At 43.5% G+C, this 22,224-nt stretch overlaps 2 protein-coding genes across 2 annotated transcripts; both read right to left on the bottom strand.

Moving 5' to 3' along the window:
• Nucleotides 1-2,399: 2,399 nt before the first annotated feature.
• On the bottom strand, nucleotides 2,400-12,434 carry LOC106095239 (uncharacterized). Its single transcript, XM_059365675.1, has 10 exons — nucleotides 12,367-12,434; nucleotides 6,590-7,366; nucleotides 6,044-6,543; nucleotides 5,828-5,960; nucleotides 4,548-4,570; nucleotides 4,226-4,413; nucleotides 3,803-4,154; nucleotides 3,326-3,740; nucleotides 2,985-3,267; nucleotides 2,400-2,894 (listed from the first exon to the last, which is right to left on the bottom strand). Exons 1-10 carry the CDS (start codon nucleotides 12,432-12,434, stop codon nucleotides 2,400-2,402), a joined length of 3,234 nt encoding a protein of 1,077 aa, XP_059221658.1.
• Nucleotides 12,435-15,080: 2,646 nt separating this feature from the next.
• Nucleotides 15,081-15,488, bottom strand: LOC131996209 (protein Cep78 homolog). The gene has a single exon (XM_059365676.1). It carries the CDS (start codon nucleotides 15,486-15,488, stop codon nucleotides 15,081-15,083), a length of 408 nt encoding a protein of 135 aa, XP_059221659.1.
• Nucleotides 15,489-22,224: the final 6,736 nt, after the last annotated feature.

The raw sequence follows: 22,224 nt of genomic DNA on the forward strand, positions 1-22,224 counted from the left end.
TTCTTAGTGGAGGCCATCGTAGGGCAGTGGTAAGCATGTCCGGCTATGACGCTCAACGCCTGGGTTCGAAGCCTTGGCTGGAACATCAGAAAAATTTTCAGCGATGGTTATACCCTCCTAATACTGGCGAGGCGGCTCTGCGGCACGCCGTTCGGACCCGGCTTTAAAAAGGAGGTCCACTATCATTATATCCTCCACCATAGGATGGAGGTATACTAATTTCGTCATTCTGTTGTAACACCTCGAAATATCCGTCTAAGACCCCTTAGAGTATATACATATATTCGTGATCGTCATGTCATTTTAAGTCGATCTAGCCATGTCCGTCCGTCCGTCTGTCCATCAGTCTGTCCGTCCGTCCGTCTGTCGATCGAAAGCACGCTAACTTTCGAAGGTGTAAAGCAAGGTACTTGAAATGTTGCACAAATCCATTTTCTTAGTGGAGGCCATTGTAGCGCAGAGGTAAGCATGTCCGCCTATGACGCTGAACGCCTGGGTTCGAATCCTGGCAGGAACATGAGCAAGTTTTTCAGCGGTGGTTATCACCTCCTACTGCTGGCGACATTTGTGAGGTACTTTGCCATGTAAAAACTTCTTCCCAAATAGGTGTCTCTCAGCGCCACGCCGTTCGGACTCGGCCTTAAAAAGGATACCCTCCCCCATAGGATGGGGGTATACTTATTTCGTCACACTTCGAAATATGCGTCTGAGACCCCTTAGAGTATATAAATTCGTGATCATCATATCATTTCGATCTAGCCATGTCCGTCCGTCCGTCTGTCCGTCCCTCCGTCCGTCTGTCCATCTGTCTATCGAAAGCACGCCAACTTTCGAGGGAGTTAAGCTAGCCGCTTGAAATTTTGCACAAATACTTTTTATAAGTGTAGGTCGGTTGGGATTGTAAATGGGCCAAATCGGCCCATGTTTTGATATAGCTGCCATATAAACCGATCTTGGGTCTTGACTTCTTGGGCGCAATTCTAATCCTATTGGAATGAAATTTTGCACGACATGTTCTGTTATGATATCCAACAACTGTGCCAAGTATGGTTAAAATCGGTTCATAACCTGATATAGCTGCCAAGATCAGTTTATATCTTGGGTCTTGACTTCTTGAGGCTCTAGAGTGCGCAATTCTCGCCCGATTTGACTGAAATTTTGCACGTGGTGTTTTGGTATGAATTCCAACAATTGTGCCAAGTTTGGTTTAAATCGGTACATAAACTGATATAGCTGCCATTTAAAGACAATCTAGACATGTCCGTCCGACTGTCCGTCTGTCCGTCCGTCCGTCTGTCCGTCCGTCCGTCTGTCCGTCCGTCCGTCTGTCCGTCCGTCTGTCTGTCGAAAGCACGCTAACTTTCGAACGAGTAAAGCTACGCACTTGAAATTTTGTACAAATACTATTTATTAGTGTAGCTCGGTTGGGATTTTAAATGGCCCGATTTCGCCGAAATTTGGGAAAGTTGTTTAAGTTAGGCCCCTAGACATCTTCCTGCAATATGACACGGATCGGTTTAGATTTGTATATAGCTGTCATATAGACCGATATTTCGATTTAAGGTTTTGGGCCCATAAAAGGCGCATTTATTGTCCGATGTAGCCGAAATTGGGGAAAGTGGTTTATGTTAGGCCCCTAGACATCTTACTGTAATATGACACGGATTGGTTCAGATTTGTATATAGCTGCCTTATAGACCGATCCTTTGATTTGGGGTCTTAGGCCCATAAAAGCCGTATTCATTATCCGATTTTGTTGAAATTTGGTACAGTAAGTTGTGTTAGGCCCTTTGACAAACTTTGTCAATTTGACCTCGATCGGTCCAGATTGAGATATAGCTGCCATATATACCGATTTCTCGATTTAAGGTCTGGGGCCCATAAAAGGCGCATTTATTGTCTGATGTAGCCGAAATTGGGGAAAGTGGTTTAGTTTAGGCCCCTAGACATCTTCCTGCAATATGACACGGATCGGTTCAGATTTGTATATAGCTGCCATATAGACCGATCTCTCGATGTAAGGTCTTGGGCCCATAAAAGGCGCATTTATTGTCCGATTTCGCCGAAATTTTGAACAGTGAGTTGTGTAAGGCTCTTCGAAATTTTTCTGTGACTTCGCTTAAATCGGGCCAGATTTGGATATTTACACATATACCCCAGGTGGTGGGTATCCAAAGTTCGGCCCGGCCGAACTTAACGCCTTTTTACTTGTTATATAAGATATAGAAGCACAAAAAACAAACAGAATCATATATTCAAATGAAGACAACCAGACCGACCAAACTAGGGTTGCAAATAATTACATGGAATTTTATAAAATATCGTTGCAAACTGGATTCGAAATATTTAGGCAAATAATTTCAATCCCTTAAAAAAAGGTGCATGTTCCCTTTGCTTTGTTAATCATCGCAGGTTCCAAAAAACAAAGAACGTGGAGACTTTTCTCTTTTGTTAGTTTTCGGTTTTTGTTCCATCATTTTTGCTGGCATCGGTGTCAACGGCATTGTAGTCAACTGTTTCGGACATTGTGGCATGGGAGTCAAAGGCATTGTTGTCGTTTGTTGAGGGCTTTGTAAAAATAGCTCCATTGGTTGATGATCTATTATCTGATTGCGCAAAGTATCTAAATCTGTGAAATCATCAGTATCACTGCAGACACTGCTTGCAATGGACATTGATAAGGAATCGAACTCATCACCGTTTGGAGGCAGGTTGGAGTGTATGGAACTTTGGAATTGTGGACGTTTTTCGATGACTGTGGAGGCCGTAATGGTGGACCTATTAGTGGAGCAATTGGTGGTTCTAGTGGTGGACATATTGGTGGACATATTGGTGATATTGGCCAATGTGTCACCTATGTTACGTTCAATGTGCATAGATGATGGCATGTTATTCTGTAAAAGTAAAGGAGTATTACTTTCAAAATTCTGTTGCCATAAATTGCTTTTCTAGCCTCATTTTAGCCTTCAGCAAACACAACTTACTTCACTTTCGTTGGAGATTTCATGATCTGATTTTGAGATCTTTCTCCTGGAGGAATCCCTTGATGGAGGCGTGTTGTATCTCATCTCACTCTTTACTTTGCGTGGACCCACAGCATGGCAGCTCATGGTTGAGGCAGCACACAACTCGTTTCCATTCGCTATAGTCGACAAATTGGTAGCACCGTCCTGAGTGGGGGTTACAGGACGCGAAATATCATGACTAGGCATTAATTCATCCTCGCTGACTTCGTTGCCAGAGATCATCTTCTGGAAATGGTTACGTCTGAAAAATTTAAAACTAGCTAAAATTTTCCCAATTTTTTTCCAACTCTCCCACTTACTCTGTTATAAGGGATTGCAAAGATTCTTCTCTGACTATAACATAACCCTCGGGCAAATTAGATTGCACTTCTCTCTGCAATTGTGCCTCATAATCGAAAATCTGTTGATTAAGTTTAGCATTCAGACATTCGGCATTTTGCCTTAGCTCCCTTTCAAATTCCAATTGTTTCTGCAGTGTTTTCAATTGCTCTCGCAGACCGGCCAAAGTCATTTTGGAATGCTGTTGCTGCTGCATCATCAATTGCTGATCTTCATCCGCTTGGCCCAATTGCTCACGAATACGGCGTTGCAAGAATTTATTCATATCCATGTTATTGGCAACTTTGAAATCCTCTATACCATTGTTCAACTCCAAGCAGTCCAGAATTAAATTGGCCGCTACATCGGTAAGACCACAATTCTCCATATCAAGGACTAAATGGGGAAACAAAAAATGTTCACACTAGGAATCTTTCACAAACATTGCTCCAACTTACATTTAACACAAATATTTTCCTTTAACTCTTCCACAAGGGCCTTAAGACCCTCATCACCAATTTGTTGATTACCAGCCAGCTTAAGGCACCTCAATCCATGCATTGCATCGGGATCCACTTCACCATAACGCAAGGATTTTTGCCAACCTTCGGTAAAGTGGGTGATTTTTTGAATCTTCAACATGTCAGCCACAAATTCTGCTCCCTTTGAGGTCAAATTACATTCGGATAGATTTAATTTTTCCACATTTTCCAAATATTTTACGGCATTGCAAATGACCTCACATCCCTTGTCACCGATATTCGATCGCTGGAAACTTATGTCCTGTAGGCCTTTATTCGATGAAAGAGCCTGGGTGTAGAAATTTTAAGTAAAATTTTATTCGAAATGATTTTTTTTCTTCGATTTTGAGTTTTCCTTACCTTTGCTACAGATTCCACATATTTCTCGTTCAAGGGTAAACCCTCAAGACTCAGCACACGTAAATTCTTATTGACTTCAATGCAGTTTGATAGGGCCTCCACTATACCGCTAAATACGAATTTGGTGAAAATTACAGGTTTTTGGCGAAACAATTTGGCTTTCTTTTCGGTATCCAAAAGTTCCAGAACTGGAAAAGGGCAAAAGACATAGAACATGAACTATTTTTTGAAAAATAAAATTTCAATTGCATCGGACAAGTAAAAGTGTCTGGAGTTCGTCCGGGTCAAATCTTATATTCCCTCCACCTTGAATTGCATTTGCCAATGTCCTTGCCCGTCATTTCTCTATAGGCAAACAAAGGATAATGGAAAAGAATTGCTATGCTATTGGAGCTATATCAGGTTGTGAACCCATTTGAGCATGGATGTTGGAGACCATAGAAATTTCAACCAAATCTGATTAGAATAGCGCCCTCTAGGGGCAAAACTCTAAGCGGGAGATCGGTTTATATGGGAGCTATATCAGATTTTAAACCGATTCAGACCATACTAAGCACGCATGTTGGAGGTCATAGGAGAAGTCATTGTGCCAGATTTAAGCCAAATCGGATAATAATTACGTCCTATAGTTGCTTTAGAATTAAAATTGGGATATAGGCATATTTGGGACCCATATCAGGGTATGGAGTGATTCAGACCATATTTGACCCGTTTGTGGAAGCCCGTAGTAGAAGTCGTTGTGCAATCTTGCAAACAAAACAGACCAGATTTGCAACCCATAGAGGCTCAAGAAGTTAATTAGGGAGATTGGTTTATATGACATCTACTAGCTGGACATGGCCCGCTCCACTGCGCCTTATTTCGCTCTCTAACTTTATCTGAGCCCTATATTGGCACGGTAAGGGAAAAAAGTCCTGTTTGCGGGTGCTGATAAGGCCTATCAGATATTTCGCCCCACTGTGGATATCATATTGATGATCTACTCCCAAATTTCTTTCATTTCAGCCTTATATTGCTATGGTCGGTGAATATGTCCGCTATGGTGGTGTTTATGGGGTGTGGTGGACCCCCCCCCCTGTATCAGATTCGTGCTCTAGTCTCAAATACTTTTACTTGAGTCCCGTATTGTCCCCCATTATTGGTCTATATTTCCATTTGGAGCTGGGGCGGGCTTTGGGGCTGGGGTGGTCTTTGAAGCTGGTTCGGGCTTTGGAGCTGGGGCGGGCTTTGGAGCTGGGGCGGGGTTTGGAGCTGGGGCGGGATTTGGAGCTGGGGTGGGCTTTGAAGCTGGGGTGGGCTTTGGAGCTGGGGCGGGCTTTGGAGCTGGGCGGACTTTGGAGCTGGGGCGGGCTTTGAAGCTGGGGCAGGCTTTGGAGCTGGGGCGGATTTTGGAGCTGGGGTGGTCTTTGAAGCTGGGGCGGGCTTTGGAGCTGGGGTGGTCTTTGAAACTGGGGCGGGCTTTGGAGCTGGGGCGGGGTTTGGAGCTGGGGCGGGCTTTGGAGCTGGGGCGGGATTTGGAGCTGGGGTGGGCTTTGAAGCTGGGGTGGGCTTTGAAGCTGGGGTGGGCTTTGGAGCTGGGGCGGGTTTTGGAGCTGGGCGGACTTTGGAGCTGGGGCGGGCTTTGAAGCTGGGGCAGGCTTTGGAGCTGGGGCGGATTTTGGAGCTGGGGTGGTCTTTGAAGCTGGGGCGGGCTTTGGAGCTGGGGTGGTCTTTGAAGCTGGGGCGGGCTTTGGAGCTGGGGCGGGGTTTGGAGCTGGGGCGGGGTTTGGAGCTGGGGCGGGCTTTGGAGCTGGGGCGGGATTTGGAGCTGGGGTGGGCTTTGAAGCTGGGGTGGAGTTGGGGCGGGCTTTGAAGCTGGGGCGGGCTTTGGAGCTGGAGCGGACTTTGGAGCTGGGGCGGGGTTTGAAGCTGGGGCGGGCTTTGGAGCTGGGACGGGCTTTGGAGCTGGGGCGGGATTTGGAGCTGGGGCGGGATTTGGAGCTGGGGTGGGCTTTGGAGCTGGACGGACTTTGGAGCTGGGGCGGGCTTTGAAGCTGGGGCGGGCTTTGGAGTTGGGGCGGGCTTTGAAGCTGGGGCGGGCTTTGGAGCTGGAGCGGGCTTTGGAGCTGGGGCGGGGTTTGAAGCTGGGGCGGGCTTTGGAGCTGGGACGGGCTTTGGAGCTGGGGCGGGATTTGGAGCTGGGTGGGCTTTGGAGCTGGGGCGGGATTTGGAGCTGGGGTGGGCTTTGGAGCTGGACGGACTTTGGAGCTGGACGGACTTTGGAGCTGGGGCGGGCTTTGGAGCTGGAGTGGGCTTTGGAGCTGGAGTGGGCTTTGGAGCTGGGGCGGGGTTTGGAGCTGGGCAGGCTTTGGAGCTTGAGCGGGCTTTGGAGCTGGGGCGGGGTTTGAAGCTGGGGCGGGCTTTGGAGTTGGGGCGGGCTTTGAAGCTGGGGCGGGCTTTGGAGCTGGAGCGGGCTTTGGAGCTGGGGCGGGGTTTGAAGCTGGGGTGGGCTTTGGAGCTGGGGCGGGCTTTGAAGCTGGGGCGGGCTTTGGAGCTGGGGCGGGGTTTGGAGCTGGGCAGGCTTTGGAGCTGGAGCGGGCTTTGGAGCTGGGGCGGGGTTTGAAGCAGGGGCGGGCTTTGGAGCTGGGACGGGCTTTGGAGCTGGGGCGGGATTTGGAGCTGGGTGGGCTTTGGAGCTGGGCGGGATTTGGAGCTGGGTGGGCTTTGGAGCTGGGGCGGGATTTGGAGCTGGGGCGGGATTTGGAGCTGGGTGGGCTTTGGAGCTGGGCGGGATTTGGAGCTGGGTGGGCTTTGGAGCTGGGGCGGGATTTGGAGCTGGGTGGGCTTTGGAGCTGGGGCGGGATTTGGAGCTGGGTGGGCTTTGGAGCTGGGGCGGGCTTTGGAGCTGGAGCGGGCTTTGGAGCTGGGGCGGGGTTTGGAGCTGGGCAGGCTTTGGAGCTGGAGTGGGCTTTGAAGCTGGGGCGGGGTTTGAAGCTGGGGCGGGCTTTGGAGCTGGGACGGGCTTTGGAGCTGGGGCGGGATTTGGAGCTGGGTGGGCTTTGGAGCTGGGCGGGATTTGGAGCTGGGTGGGCTTTGGAGCTGGGGCGGGATTTGGAGCTGGGGTGGGCTTTAGAGCTGGACGTACTTTGGAGCTGGGGCGGGCTTTGAGTATACCAACTTTTTGTTTTCGAGTTAACAAACTAAATTCTTTTCATTTTCATGTTTTTTTGCCTGTTATAGCGAAGACCATAAAATTTTTTTCTGTTTCTCTTTGGAGACGAGCTCAATGATAAGAGGTTTTCTTTGAAAATGGAATTTCGCGTAAATCACCTTAACCATCTCCAAGATCTAGCGTTTTTGAAAATAGGGTAAGGGGAGGGTTCGCCGATTCAAGTTCGGATGTTAGATCTGCTTCATTCTTTAGGTTTTGATGGTGGATTGGAGTAGCCAAACCCTATGTCCCGAAAGTGGATGTCAGATTCATACCCTACTCCCAAAAACCACATTTGAGCTACATATTGCCATAGTCGGTATATGCGTGGGTCAGGGGGAGTTTATGAGATGAGTGGTCCCTGAAACACTCAGATTTGAGTCTCTTTTTGCCATATCCACAAATAAGTCCAGTTTGAGGGATATGTAGGGTGGGACGGACACCCACGCACTTTGCACCGTGCTCTACTGGTAAATGCGTTTTATTTGAGCCGCAATTGCAATTGGTATGAAGTGACACCATCCCCAAACACTAGGCCTCAAAATTGGGTATCAAATTTGTTTGATACCCAATTTCACCACCCCCAAACACTAGGCCTCAAAATTGGGTATCAAATTAGTTTTCTACTATCGAATACCTATCATTTGAGCCACTTATTGTCATAGTAGGCAAACATGGCCGGCTTGAAGAGTTTTGGGGGGCGAACCCTGAACTTATATCAGCATCGTGCTAGAACACGATTTCGTTTGAGCCTCATTATTTAAATCACTTTGAAGGTGGCGATAAAGATATTCGGGGCTACGGGTCACTTTCAGATCCACACTAATTTGTATACCCTCCACCATGGGATGGGGGTATACTAATTTTGTCATTCTGTTTGTAACTACTCGAAATATTCGTCTGTGACCCATAAAGTATGTATATTATTGATGTCCGTCCGTCTGTCCGTCCGTCCTTCTGTCTGTTGAAAGCATTCTAACTTACGAAGGAGTAAAGCTAGCCGCTTGAAATTTTGCACAAATACTTCTTCTTAGTGTAGGTTGGTTGAGATTGTAAATGGGCCTCTAGAGGGCGCAATTCTTATCCGATTGAAATGAAATTTAGCACGACATGTTTTGTTATGATATCCAATAACTGTGCCAAGTATGGTTCAAATCGGTCCATAACCTGATATATCTGCCATATAAACCGATTTTGGATCTTGACTTCTTGCGCCTCCAGAGTGCGCAATTCTTATCTGATTGGAATGAAATTGTGCACGACATGTTTTGTTATGATATCCAACAGCTGTAGTAAGTACGGTTCAAATCGGTACATAACCTGATATAGCTGTCATATAAACCGATCTTGGGTTTTGACTTCTTGAGCCTCTAGAGGGCGCAATTCTTAACCGATTTGAATGAAATTTTGCACGACGTGTTTCGCTATGACTTCCAACAACTGTGCTAAGTACGAATCAAATCGGTCATTAACCTGATATAGCTGCCATATAAACCGATCTGGGATCTTGACTTCTTGAGCCTGCAGAGGGCGCAATTATTATCCGATTGGAATGAAATTTTGCGCGACATGTTTTGTTATGATATCCAATAACTGTGCCACGTATGGTTCAAATCGGTCAATAACCTGATATAGCTGCCATATAAACCGATCTGGGATCTTGGCTTCTTGAGCCTCTAGAGATCGCAATTATTATCCGATTTGCCTGAAATTTTGTACGACGGATTCTCTCATGACCATCAACATACGTGTTTATTATGATCTGAATCGGTCTATAGCCCGATACAGCTCCCATATAAATCGATCTCTCTATTTTTCTTCTTGAAGGGCGTAATTCTTATTCAAACTAGCTGACATTTCACACAGGTCTCCAACATATAATTTAATTGTGGTCCAAACCGGACCATATTTTGATATCGCTCTAATTGCAGAGCAAATGTTTTCTTATATTCTTTTTATACCCACCACCGAAGGATGGGGGTATATTCATTTTGTCATTCCGTTTGCAACACATCGAAATATCCATTTCCGACCCTATAAAGTATATATATTCTTGATCAGCGTAAAAATCTAAGACGATCTAGCCATGTCCGTCCGTCTGTCTGTTGAAATCACGCTACAGTCTTTAAAAATAGAGATATTGAGCTGAAATTTTGCACAGATTCTTTTTTTGTCCATAAGCAGGTTAAGTTCGAAGATGGGCTATATCGGACTATATCTTGATATAGCCCCCATATAGACCGATCCGCCGATTTAGGGTCTTAGGCCCATAAAAGCCACATTTATTATCCGATTTTGTTGAAATTTGGGACAGTGAGTTGTGTTAGGCCCTTCGACATCCTTTCTCAATTTGGCTCAGATCGGTCCAGATTTGGATATAGCTGCCATATAGACCGATCCTCCGATTTAGAGTCTAAGGCCCATAAAAGCCACATTTATGGTCCGATTTCGCTGAAATTTGGGACAGTGAGTTTTCTTAGGCCCTTTGACATGTTTTTTTTAATTTGGTCCAGATCGGTTCAGATTTGGATATAGCTGCCATATAGACCGATCCTCCGGTTTAGGGTCTTAGGCCCACAAAAGCCACATTTATTATCCGATTTTGATGAAATTCGGGGCAGTGAATTGTGTAAGGCCCATCGACATCCTTCGTTAATTTGGCTCAGATCGGTCTAGATTTGGATAAAGCTGCCATATAGATCGATCCTCCGATTTATGGTGTAAGGCCCATAATAGCCACATTCATTATCCGATTTTGCTGAAATTTGGGACAGTGAGATGTGTTAGGCCCTTTGACATATTTCTTCAATTCGGTCCAGATCGGTTCAAATTTGGATATAGCTGCCATATAGACCGATTTCTTGATTTATGGTTTTGGGCCCATAAAATGCTCATTTATTGCCCGATGCCCCCGAAATTTGGAACAGTGAGTTAAGTAAACCCCTTGACATACTTCTGCAATATCGCACAGATCGGTCCAGATTTGGATATAGCTGCCATATAGACCGATATCTAGGTTTTAGGTTTTGGGGCCATAAAAGACGCATTTATTGTCCGATGTCGCTGAAATTTGAGACAGTGAGTTTGGTTGGGCTCTTCGACGTCCTTCTTCAATTTTGCCCAGATCGGTCCAGATTTGAATATAGCTGCCATATACACCGATCTCTGGATTTAAGGTTTAGGGCCCATAAAAGAGGCATTCATTGTCCGAATTCGCCGAAATTTGGGACAGTGCTTAGTGTCATCTAACACGTCCTTTCATTTGAATACCATATATTCTCGGTCGTTCTACATGACTGTTTGGGTGCTGTTTTTATTAGGAGGAGAGGGTCGTTCCCCCCGACGCTAAGATCCAAAAGACAATTTATGTGAGTCTTTTGATGTCGAGATCTACATGTCCGGCTGAACTGCAGGGCGGCAGGACGTGACCCAGATACTTGAATCCTTATATCAACATAAGATTCAATCTCTCTGTCACAGACCTTTCGTTACATTCCCATATTATCAGTATCGAACTACACATCCTATTAAAGGGTATTTAGTGGGTCAACCGGTCGCAGACTCTTTCCCAAATGTGTATATCAGATTCGTAGTCAACACTCATAGAACTTTCATTTTATACCCATTTTGTGTCGTTGGACATTCATGCCCCTTTTGGGGGGTTTTGGGGGTTGGAGAGGCCCTGTAGACACTTTTGGTCAAATTCTTCTAATAGATGTGTACTCAACTACCAAACACCTTTCATTTGATACTCATATTGTCCCAACTGGTAAATATGTCCTGTTGAGGGGTTTTTGGGGGGTGGGGGCGCCTCAGACACCAAGGAGTACATTTTTATTACAGCTTTTTACTATACTTTTAAATACCTTCCATTTGATATCCATATTGTCCCAATCGGTTCAGATGTCCTGCTGGGATGTTTGGGGGGGGAGGCTCCTCAGACATAAATTCATTTTCATTTGATACCCATATTGCCCAAGGCGGTAAAAAGTGTCCTATTGGGTGGTGTTTTTGGGGGTGGGGAAGCCTACCGACACTAAAGGTGACATTTTTATACCAAGTTCGTACTCTGAACTTAAATACCTCTCATTTAATACCCATATTGCCCAAATCGGTAAAATTGTCCGGTTGGGTGGTGTTTTTGGGGGTGGGGTTCCCCCTGACACTTAGGGTGCCATTTTTATGCAAAGTTTGGATTCTACTTTTAAATACCTTTCATTTGATAATCATATTCTCACAATCGGTAAACATGTCTGTTCGGGTGGGTTTTAGAATGGGGCGCCCCCTAAGTTGTTTGTCCGCAAAGTTTTATGGCAATTTCGCGTAAATCTGTACAACCATCTGCTAAATCTGGCATTTTTGAAAATTTAGGCAAGGGGGAGGGTCCGCTCCCCCTTCGGATATCCACAAAATTTAGAACCCTATTACCACCGGGGGCTCAAACTTTGTGAAAATTTCATGAAAATCGGTTTAGCAGTTTTTGAGTCTATACGGCACAGACAAACAAACGAACAAAACGCAACAATTTAATTTTTATACCTTCCACCATAAAATGGGAGTATACTAGTTTCGTCATACCGTATGTAACACCTCGAAATATTCATCTAAGACCCCATAAAGTATATACATTCTTGATCGTCATGACGTTTTAAGTCGATCTAGCCACGTTCGTCCGTGTGTAGAAAGAAAGCCAACTTTCTAACGAGCTAAGCTAGTCGCTTGAAATTTTTTACAACCATTTTCTATCAATGTAGGTCGGTTGGGACTGGAAATAGGTCATATCGGTTCATGTTAATTTTTAGCAAAATCCGTGTTGGTGGGTTCCCAAGATTCGGCCCGGCCGAACTTAGCACACTTTTATTTGATTACAATGATCTTAATTTTATTGGTCTGTTTTTCTCGATCGGTGCATTTATAATGCTTCTACATAAATCGATCTGCTAAATTGTACTTCTTATGCTCGTTTTGAAATAAAGGTGATGGGAAATTAACGATAGTATCGATACCATCGATAATCATTATTAGAAATGTCGAAAATATCGAATGTGGCAATAATCTATAATTTGCCTGCTCTAATGGCCACTCAGGAGCCCTATCAGTAGTCCGAAGTTACTCATATGATTCCTCAGTTCAAAGATAAGTGTCATCCATCTCTGATAGAATCCAGTAAGTCTGAATTAAGGAGCTTCCATCTGCGAGTCATTTCAGGCCTCTGCGATAGCCAACAATAATGAGAGGCCAATGTGCTTGAAGACAATTATCTGGTGTTCTTCCAATTCGATGCCCTTTTTATACCCACCACCGAAGGATGGGGGTATATTCATTTTGTCATTCCGTTTGCAACACATCGAATTATCCATTTCCGACCCTATAAGGATATATATTCTTGATCAGCGTAAAAATCAAAGACGATCTAGACATGTCCGTCCGTCTGTCTGTTGAAATCAAGCTACAGTCTTTAAAAATAGAGATATTGAGCTGAAACTTTGTACAGATTTTTTTTTTTTTTTTGTCCATAAGCAGGTTAAGTTCGAAGATGGGATATATCGGACTATATTTTGATATAGCCCCCATATAGACCGATCCGCCGATTTAGGGTCTTGGGCCCATAAAAGCCACATTTATTATTCGATTTCGCTGAAATTTGGGACAGTGAGTTGTGTTGGACCCCTCGACGTTCTTCGTCAATTTTGCCCATATCGGTCCAGATTTGGATATAGCTGCCATATAGACCGATCCTCCGATTTAAGGTCTTAGGCCCATAAAAGCCACATTTTTTATCCGATTTTGCTGTAATTGGGGACAGTGAGTTGTCTTGGGCCCTTCGACATTCTTCGTCAATTTGGCTCAGATCGGTTCAGATTTGGATATAGCTGCCATATAGACCGATATTCCGATTTAGGGTCTTAGGCCCATAAAAGCCACATTTATTATCCAATTTTGCTGAAATTTGGGACAGTGAGTTGTCTTAGGCTCTTCGACATCCTTCGTCAATTTGGCCTAGATCGGTTCAGATTTGGATATAGCTGCCATATAGACCGATACTCCCATTTAGGTTCTTAGGCCCATAAAAGCCACATTTATCATCCGATTTTGCTGAAATTTGGGACAGAGAGTTGTCTTAAGCTCTTCGACATCCTTCGTCAATTTCGTCAATTTGGCTTAGATCGGTCCAAATTTGGATATAGCTGCCATATAGACCGATCCTCCGATTAAGGGTCTTAGGCCCACAAATGCCACATTTATTATCCGATTTTACTGAAATTTAAGACAGTGAGTTGTGTTAGGCCCTTCGACATCCTTTGTTAATTTGGTTTAGATCGGTCCAGATTTGGATATAGCTGCCATGTAGACCGATCTCTCGATTTAATGTTTTTGACCCATAAAAGGCGCATTTATTGTCCGATGTTGCCGAAATTTGGGACAAAGAGTTAAGTTAAGCCCCTCCACATATTTTTGCAATTTGGTCTTGATCGATGAACATTTGCATATAGCTGCCATATAGACCGATATCTCGATTTAAAATCTTGGCCCCAAAAAATGGGCATTTATAATCCTAAGGTATGCAATTTTCACCGGATTTTGATGAAAAGTGGTTTACATATATGCCCGAGGTGGTGGGTATCCAAAATTCGGCCCGGCCGAACTTAACGCCTTTTTACTTGTTACTCATTCCTCGACCTTCCTTTTCCAGCTTAATATCTGGCCAAGATTCACGACCTCGTACTTGGCCTACCGAGGGGCGGCATATCTACCCCAGCGATCCAAGACAGGTCTCTTAAAAACACCTTTTTTTCGTCACATGGTAAAAATAAGACCTCAGTCTTTCTGGTTTTTATGGCATACCCTACCAATTCCGTCAGTTGTTATGCCCACCAACTTTGGATGGGTGTATACTAATCTAGTCATTCCGTTTGTAACACCTTGAAAAAATTATCTGTGACCCCATAAAGTATATATATTCATGATCGTCGCGACGTTCTAAGTCGAACTAGCAATGTCCGTCCGCCCATCCGTCTGGCGAAATCACGATAGCGGTCGAACGCCTAGAGCTAGCCGCTGGTAATTTCCTGTAGGTCATAGGGGATTGCAAATGGGCCATATCGGTCCAGATTTAGATATAGCTCCCATATAAACCGATCTCCCAATTTGACTGGATATGAAATGTTGCTTGTAGTGTTCTGTTATAACTTTCAACGACTGTGCCAAGTACGGTCCGAATCGGTCTATAACTTGATATAACTCCCATATAAACCGATCTCCGGATTTGACTTCTTGAGACTAGGACTCGCCTTTTCTCCACAGGCCTGAGAGAAGGCAAGGTTTGTGTTTATATTCAAGCGCGGCAAGGAAATTTAAACGGCGCCAACAACCTACATGCCTGTTGGTCTTTCATCTTTTTCTCAAAGCCATGGAGCGTATAGAGGATGTCATGATAAACGAAGAGGTTGCTAATAGGATAACTGAACTGACACTTGAGGTGGAGTGCGAGACACAACACTGTCTTGAATTGATGGAACTCTAGTATTGCCATTTAGTGGGTTATGCTACATGGATTGATCAAAGCTAGATAACCTAACAGGTCCTTGCGTTTCACTGAGGATCCAGAGAAGGGTATATGCTTCCGGCTGCCTTACCATAAATTGAAATTTTTCACAATGACTTCTAACATGACATCCAAGCTATTTTAAAAATATAACGTCCAAAATACTTTTTTTCGACCCCAACAAATTTATCGCGCTTTTGCTTGTTTTTATATAAACTTTCAATATAGTCCTTGTTCCACTCACCCACTGGAAATGCTTTGCGCATGCGTATGGCCAATGTTTGCAGCACTTGATCGCTGTTCAATGATGCCACAACTAACAACCAATCGTTAACACACAACTTGTCACCATAGAAATCCAAAATGTTGGTAGAATTTTTTTTCATCTTTATATCGGGCAAAGGGGTTAGATTCTTGGCACGACATAATTCCAGATAACGAAAATGGAACGAGCAGCAACGGCTCAGTTTCTTGGTGGAACTGATACTTTTGATATTCCGCAAATCGTTATTGCTGCATTTATACATATTGCTGGAAAATAAGTGAAGTACACATATTAGAAAGATAAGCTCAGATGAAATATCCTTAATCGAACCTTATTTTTGTTATGGCTTCCTTGTTTTTCTGTTTCTATTCCGCTATATTTTTTTTTTTTCTTGCCTTTTTAAGTCCTACCGTCCGTCGTCCTGTGGGTGAAGATATTAAAAATATGTATTTTTCTGCTTTATGTGTGTGTATGTGATGTGTGTTGAAAAGAAATGAAAATTTAATGGATATTCAAATATTTTATCAACATTTTTTCCATAGACGTTTTGCTTTTTCTTTGAAAAAATTTTGAAGAGTTGTTAAGTAAAACGAGGAGAAGTAGTTGTTTCATACATGCACGTAGGGTTTGTTTGAGTAGTAAGTGATACTGGCGATTAAAGGATTTAGGGGGTCTTAGATTAACATCCCAAGGACGAACAGGTGCAAAATTCGTCCTTCACCTTAAGAGAATCATGTAAAAGTCAAAACAAGTAAAAGCGTGCTAAGTTCGGCCGTGCCGAACCTTATATACCTTCCACCATGGATCGCATTTGTGGAGTTCTTTTGCCGGCATCTCTTCTTAGGCAAAACAAATAAAAGCGTGCCAAGTTCGGCCGGGCCGAATCTTATATACCCTCCACCATGGTCGCATCTGTTGAGTTCTTTGAGCTGTATCTGTTTTCCGGCAAAAAAAAAATATAATGAATAAGGACGGAGGAGCAGCTATATCAAGTTATAGTCCGATTCGGGGCTCAAGAAGCGAAATCGGGAGATCGGTATATATGGGAGCTGTATCAAGCTATAGATCGATTCTGACCATAATAAACACGTATGTTGATGGTCATGAGAGAATCCGTCGTACAAAATTTCATTCCAATCGGATAAGAATTGCGCCCTCTAGAGACTCAAGAATTCAAGGCCCAAGATCGGTTTATATGACAGCTATATCAGGTTATGGACCGATTTAAACCATACTTGACACAGTTGTTGGATATCATAACAAAACACGTCGTGCAAAATTTCATTCTAATCGGATAAGAATTGCGCCCTCTAGAGGCTCAAGAAATCAAGAACCAAGATCGGTTTATATAACAGCTATATCAGGCTATGAACCGATTTGAACCATACTTGGCACAGTTATTGAAAGTCATAACAAAACACGTCGTGCAAAATTTCAGTCAAATCGAACGAGAATTGCGCCCTCTAGACGCTCAAGAAGTCAAGTCCCCAGAACTGTTTATATGACAGCTATATCAGGTTATGGACCGATTTTAACCATACTTGGCACAGTTGTTGGATATCATATCGAAACACGTCGTGCAAAATTTCATTCCAATCGGATAAGAATTACGCCCTCTAGAGGCTCAAGAAGTCAAGACCCAAGATCGGTTTATATGGCAGCTATATCAGGTTATGAACCGATTAAAACCATACTTGGCACAGTAGTTGAAAGTCATAACAAAACACGTCGTGCAAAATTTCAGTCAAATCGAACGAGAATTGCGCCCTCTAGACGCTCAAGAAGTCAAGTCCCCAGAACTGTTTATATGACAGCTATATCAGGTTATGGACCGATTTTAACCATACTTGGCACAGTTGTTGGATATCATATCGAAACACGTCGTGCAAAATTTCATTCCAATCGGATAAGAATTACGCCCTCTAGAGGCTCAAGAAGTCAAGACCCAAGATCGGTTTATATGGCAGCTATATCAGGTTATGAACCGATTAAAACCATACTTGGCACAGTTGTTGAAAGTCATAACGAAACACGTCATGCCAAATTTCAGCCAGACAGACGGACGGACAGACGGACTGACGGACAGACAGACGGACGGACAGACGGACGGACGGACAGATGGACGGACAAACGGACGGACGGACAGACGGACGGACGGACATGGCTAGATCGACATAAAATGTCCCGACAATCAAGAATATATATACTTTATGGGGTCTCAGACGAATATTTCGAGTAGTTACAAACAGAATGACGAAATTAGTGTACCCCCATCCTATGGTGGAGGGTATAAAAACTCCTCATAAAATTTTACCACAACTTGCAATAAGAAGAAAGATTTACTTTTTGACCAATGTCAAACTCGTGATCCGGGAGATATAGAATCCAATTTTCAGCCACCGACTTGTATAGAGGTAAATGGAGGGAGGCTGATAAGAAACCAACACCAGTTGTTTCAAAACCCTAAATTAGTGTGAAGGAGGTTTTTCTACGGTTTGAACAAGGTAAGACCAAAGGTGTTTAGAAGCGGTGGGGTTGGGAACTCCTATGTTGTTGCTGAAGAGCAATGGAAATGCAAATTTTGCCCATGAACTTTCCACTAAGAAACAGGGGAAAACTTCTGACATATCAATGAATGCAGTTCAATTCAAGTTTAAGCTCAATGATAAGGGGCCTCCTTTTTATAGCCAAGTCCGAACGGCCTGCCGCAGTGAGACATCTCTTTGGAGAGATGTCGTGGCATAGTACCTCACAAATGTTCCCAGCATTAGGAGGGGAACACTACCGCTGATAATTGTTTCTGATCGTCTCGTCTGGGATTCGATCCCAGGCGTTCAGCGTCATAGGCGGACATACTAACCTCTACCCTATGGTGGCCTGCGAAGAGCAGTATGGGGATTTATCATGAGAAAGTTCCCAAAGCAATTCGGACAATTGCAAATGGAAAACCTTTCTAATCGTTGAAATGAGGAGGAAAAGGCTCCTAGGCGGGTGAATGGGTCATTCTGTAGGACTATGCTAGGCCCGAGACGTCTTTCGTCATGCCCTATGTGAATGGGTCTTTCAGTAGGACTAGGCTTAAGGACTATGCTAGGCCCGAGACGTGTTCCGACATGCCCTATGTGAATGGGTCTTTCAGTAGGACTAGGTTTAAGGTATGCGCTAGCGGTAAGAAGGAAACTTAGAAGGTACATCGCCAACAACAGCTGGGAAAGCGACCGAAGAGGAATTATCCACATCGCAAGTGTCCAGCGTCCAGAGAAAGAGTACCGTCTATGCTGCTCTACTGCGCCTGGATGCGTAAAACAGCTCATCTTGACATAATTAACGAAATCCCCTGAGGATAAACTGCCGTCGGACACAGATGATGAGGCCAATGCAAAAGTGGCAAAAAAAATTTAATCGTACATTTCGACACGCATTCTAATCCACTTTCCCTTGTAGGCCTGAGACGAAAATATAAACAAATCAGGACATTGATATTAGGGTCAAAGGGATCATACCCTAAACGATGCTCTTAAGTCCAAAAGCAATACAAGCGGCATACCACGGTCGCCAAGGTCATAGACATAACCGATTAGTCAAAGAAAAGGTTGCACAAGACTCTTACTTTACTTTAATTGGCTATGACAGAATATTTGTTCTACTAGCCAAACGTAGAATAGCGTTCCAAGCACCTCGATTTTCTGCGTTCATTCTAAAATCTCTGACACCAAGTTTCGAGGTGTCTCCCACCACTTGATCTTTCCATCGGGTTTTTGGTCTTCCCGGTTTACGTATACCACCATGTTTTCATTCAAAAGACTTCTATGCTGGAGCTTCTTCATCCATTCTGACAACATAGCCAACGCAGCCGTTGTATTGGGTTGCCCAAAAAGTAATTGCGGATTTTTCATATATTTGGCATTGACAAATTTTTTCACACCTTCTGACTCTGTAATTGCATTCTTTCTGTCAGTTATCAGCTGTTACTTTTAGCTTGCTTTAGAAAAAAAGTGTAAAAAAGTATATTTGATTAAAGTTCATTCTAAGTTTTATTAAAAGTGCATTTACTTTCTTTTAAAAAATCCGCGATTACTTTTTGGGCAACCCAATATTTTGATGCATGTAGCTATGCTTTCGTCATCATACAGCTCGTGGTTCATATGTCGCCTATATTCTCCATTAACCCAAACTGGTTCATATATCTGACGAAGAACCTTTCTCTCAAATACTCCAAGTACTGCCTCATCTGCTTTCACAAGTACCCATGCTTCAGAACCATATAACAGCACAGGTATCAGTATCAGTGCCTTGAACAGTGTAATCTTCGTCTGTCGATAGGTGGCCTTGTTTCTAAACTGCTTACTTAGTCCAAAGTAGCATCTGTGTGCCAGTATTATTCTTCGCTTAATCTCAAAACTGGTGTCATTCGTTTCGGTTACGGCTGTGCCGAGGTACATAAAGTTACTGACTGTCTCAAAGTTGTGGTTCCCAACTTTCTCCATTTTCTTTATCTGCTTGGTTGCACAGGGTGTTTTGGGAGTTGAAACCATCCATTTCGTCTTATCTCCATTTACTGCCAGACCCATTTTCACTGACTCTCTTTCGATTCTTTCAAAGGCTGCAGTTACTATCTCCGGGGACCGACCTATGATATCGATGTCATCGGCAGAGGCGAGTAGCATGTGTTATCTTGTGATTAGTGTGGCACATCTATACACATCTGCATCTCGTTTAATCTTCTCCAGCAGGATATTAAAGAGATCACACGATAGGCTGTGTCCTTGTCTGAAACCTCGTTTGGTATTAAATGGTTCGGAGAGATTCTTTCCTATTCTTCCTGCAGAGTCCTATTAATTTTACAGGGATACCAAACTCAGATATGGCTTGAAATACCTTTGAACGAAAAGGAGTATCGAAGGCGGCTTTGTAATCAACAAAGAGGTGGTAGGTGTTGATTTGTCCTTCTCGGGTCTTTTCCAGGATTTGGCGCAGTGTGAATATCTGGTCTAGGGTGGATTTACCTGGTCTAAAGCCGCATTGATAGGGCCCAATTATCTCATTGACTTTAGGTTTTAATCTTTCACACAGTACGCTCGAGAGTATCTTGCATGCGATGGGGAGGAGACTTATTCCTCTGTAGTTAGCACATTCAGTCTTGTCTCCTTTCTTGTGTACGGGACATAGTATGCTGAGGTTCCAATCATCGGGTTCTGCGTTCTTATAGCCAGATTGCGCAGATAAGCTGATGCATACGCCTTACCAGCGTGTCGCCTCCAGTTATAAATAGTTCAGCGGGTAATCCTTCGGCTCCTACTGCCTTGTTGTAAGTCAGGTCACTGCTACTAGGACCTCATTCTGACTAGGAGGTAAACATTCTATACCATCATCAGGAATTGGTTCTGCGGTATCCTCTTTGCCGCCAACGTCGGGCACTAGCAGTTGGGTGAAATGTGCTTTCCATATCCTCAGCATGTTGTCTGTGTCAGTTACCAGATTTCTTTCTTTGTCTCTGCAGGAGGATGTGCTTGCACCAAAGCCATCGGTATGATGTTTAATTCTTTGGTAGAGTTTCCGGACTTCATTCTGACTCTTGTACATCTCTATTCGCTCGCACTCACGTCTTTCCATTTCCTTTTTCTTTCTGCGGAATAGACTTATCTTCTCTCTCTCTCTCTCTCTCTCTCTCTCTTCTCTCCTTTTCTCCCGACACCTCTCCTCCATCTGGCGCGTTGCTACTGATTGCAGGGTCGCTCTATATGCCGCATTCTTGGCTTCAGTAGCTTCTCGACACTCTTGGTCGTACCATGGGTTTCTGGAATGAGGCTTCCGGTACCCAAGTAAGGATTTCGCGGCATTTTCCATGGAGTAGGCAAAAGTTTGCCACTGCACGATTATATCATCGTAACAAGGAGCGCTTTTATCAAGCAGTTGGGTCAGTCGAGTGGTGTATGCCGCTGCCATTTGTTGTGTTTGCACCACCATAGGATGGGGGCATACTAATCTAGTCATTCAGTTTGTAACACCTCGAAATATTCGTCTGAGACCCCTTAAAGTACATATATTCTTGATCGTATCAACGTTCAGATTCGAAATAGCCATGTCCGACAAATCCGTCTGTCGAAATCATGATAGCGGTCGAACGCGTAAAGCTACCCGCTTGAAATTACGTAAAGTTTACGAGATACAGCCATTTTAAGTTTTCCAAGTGAAATTTCGATTTTTAATGGATTTTCGATGAAATTTTGAAATTTTTGATGGTGTCACGAATTAAGGCCCATTTCCCTCTAGGAAGCATAGTTTAGGAGATACAGCCATTTTAAGTTTACCAAGTGAAATTTCGATTTTTAATGGATTTTCGATGAAATTTTGAAATTTTTGATGGTGTCACGAATTAAGGCCCATTTCCCTATAGGACGCATAGTTTACGAAATACAGCCATTTTACGTTTTCCAAGTAAAATTTGGATTTTTAATGGATTTTCGATGAAATTTTGAAATATTTGATGGTGTCACGAATTAAGGCCCACTTCCCTCTAGGACGCATAGTTTAGGAGATACTGTCATTTTAAGTTTACCAAGTGAAATTTCGATTTTTAATGGATTTTCGATGATATATTGAAATTTTTGATGGTGTCACGAATTAAGGCCCATTTCCCTCTAGGACGCATAGTTTAGGAGATACAGCCATTTTAAGTTTACCAAGTGAAATTTAGATTTTTAATGGATTTTCGACGAAATTTTGAAATTTTTGATGGCCATTTTAAAATGTCCAAAACTTTGAAATTTTTGATAGTGTCACGAATTAAAGCCCATTTCCCTCTAGGACGCATAGTTTAGGAGATACAGCCATTTTAAGCTTTCCAAGTGAAATTTTGATTTTTAAGGGATTTTCGATGAAAATATTTGACGGTGTCACAAATTAAGGCCCATTTCCCCCTAGGACGCATAGTTTAGGAGATACAGCCATTTTAAGTTTACCAAGTGAAATTTCGATTTTTAATGATTTTCGATCAA

Source organism: Stomoxys calcitrans, chromosome 3, assembly GCF_963082655.1.
Source record: "Stomoxys calcitrans chromosome 3, idStoCalc2.1, whole genome shotgun sequence".
NCBI classification, from domain to species: Eukaryota; Metazoa; Arthropoda; class Insecta; order Diptera; family Muscidae; genus Stomoxys; species Stomoxys calcitrans.

Excerpts from the sequence above, each read along its gene's own strand:
- LOC106095239 (XM_059365675.1), bottom strand. The coding sequence starts at position 12,434 with ATGATTATCGATGGTATCGATACTATCGTTAATTTCCCATCACCTTTA. Across the intron at positions 3,268-3,325 it reads TTGCAATCCCTTATAACAGA|ACGTAACCATTTCCAGAAGA; the intron begins GTAAGTGGGAGA and ends TAAATTTTTCAG. Across the intron at positions 2,895-2,984 it reads AAATCTCCAACGAAAGTGAA|AATAACATGCCATCATCTAT; the intron begins GTAAGTTGTGTT and ends TTACTTTTACAG.
- LOC131996209 (XM_059365676.1), bottom strand. The coding sequence starts at position 15,488 with ATGTATAAATGCAGCAATAACGATTTGCGGAATATCAAAAGTATCAGT.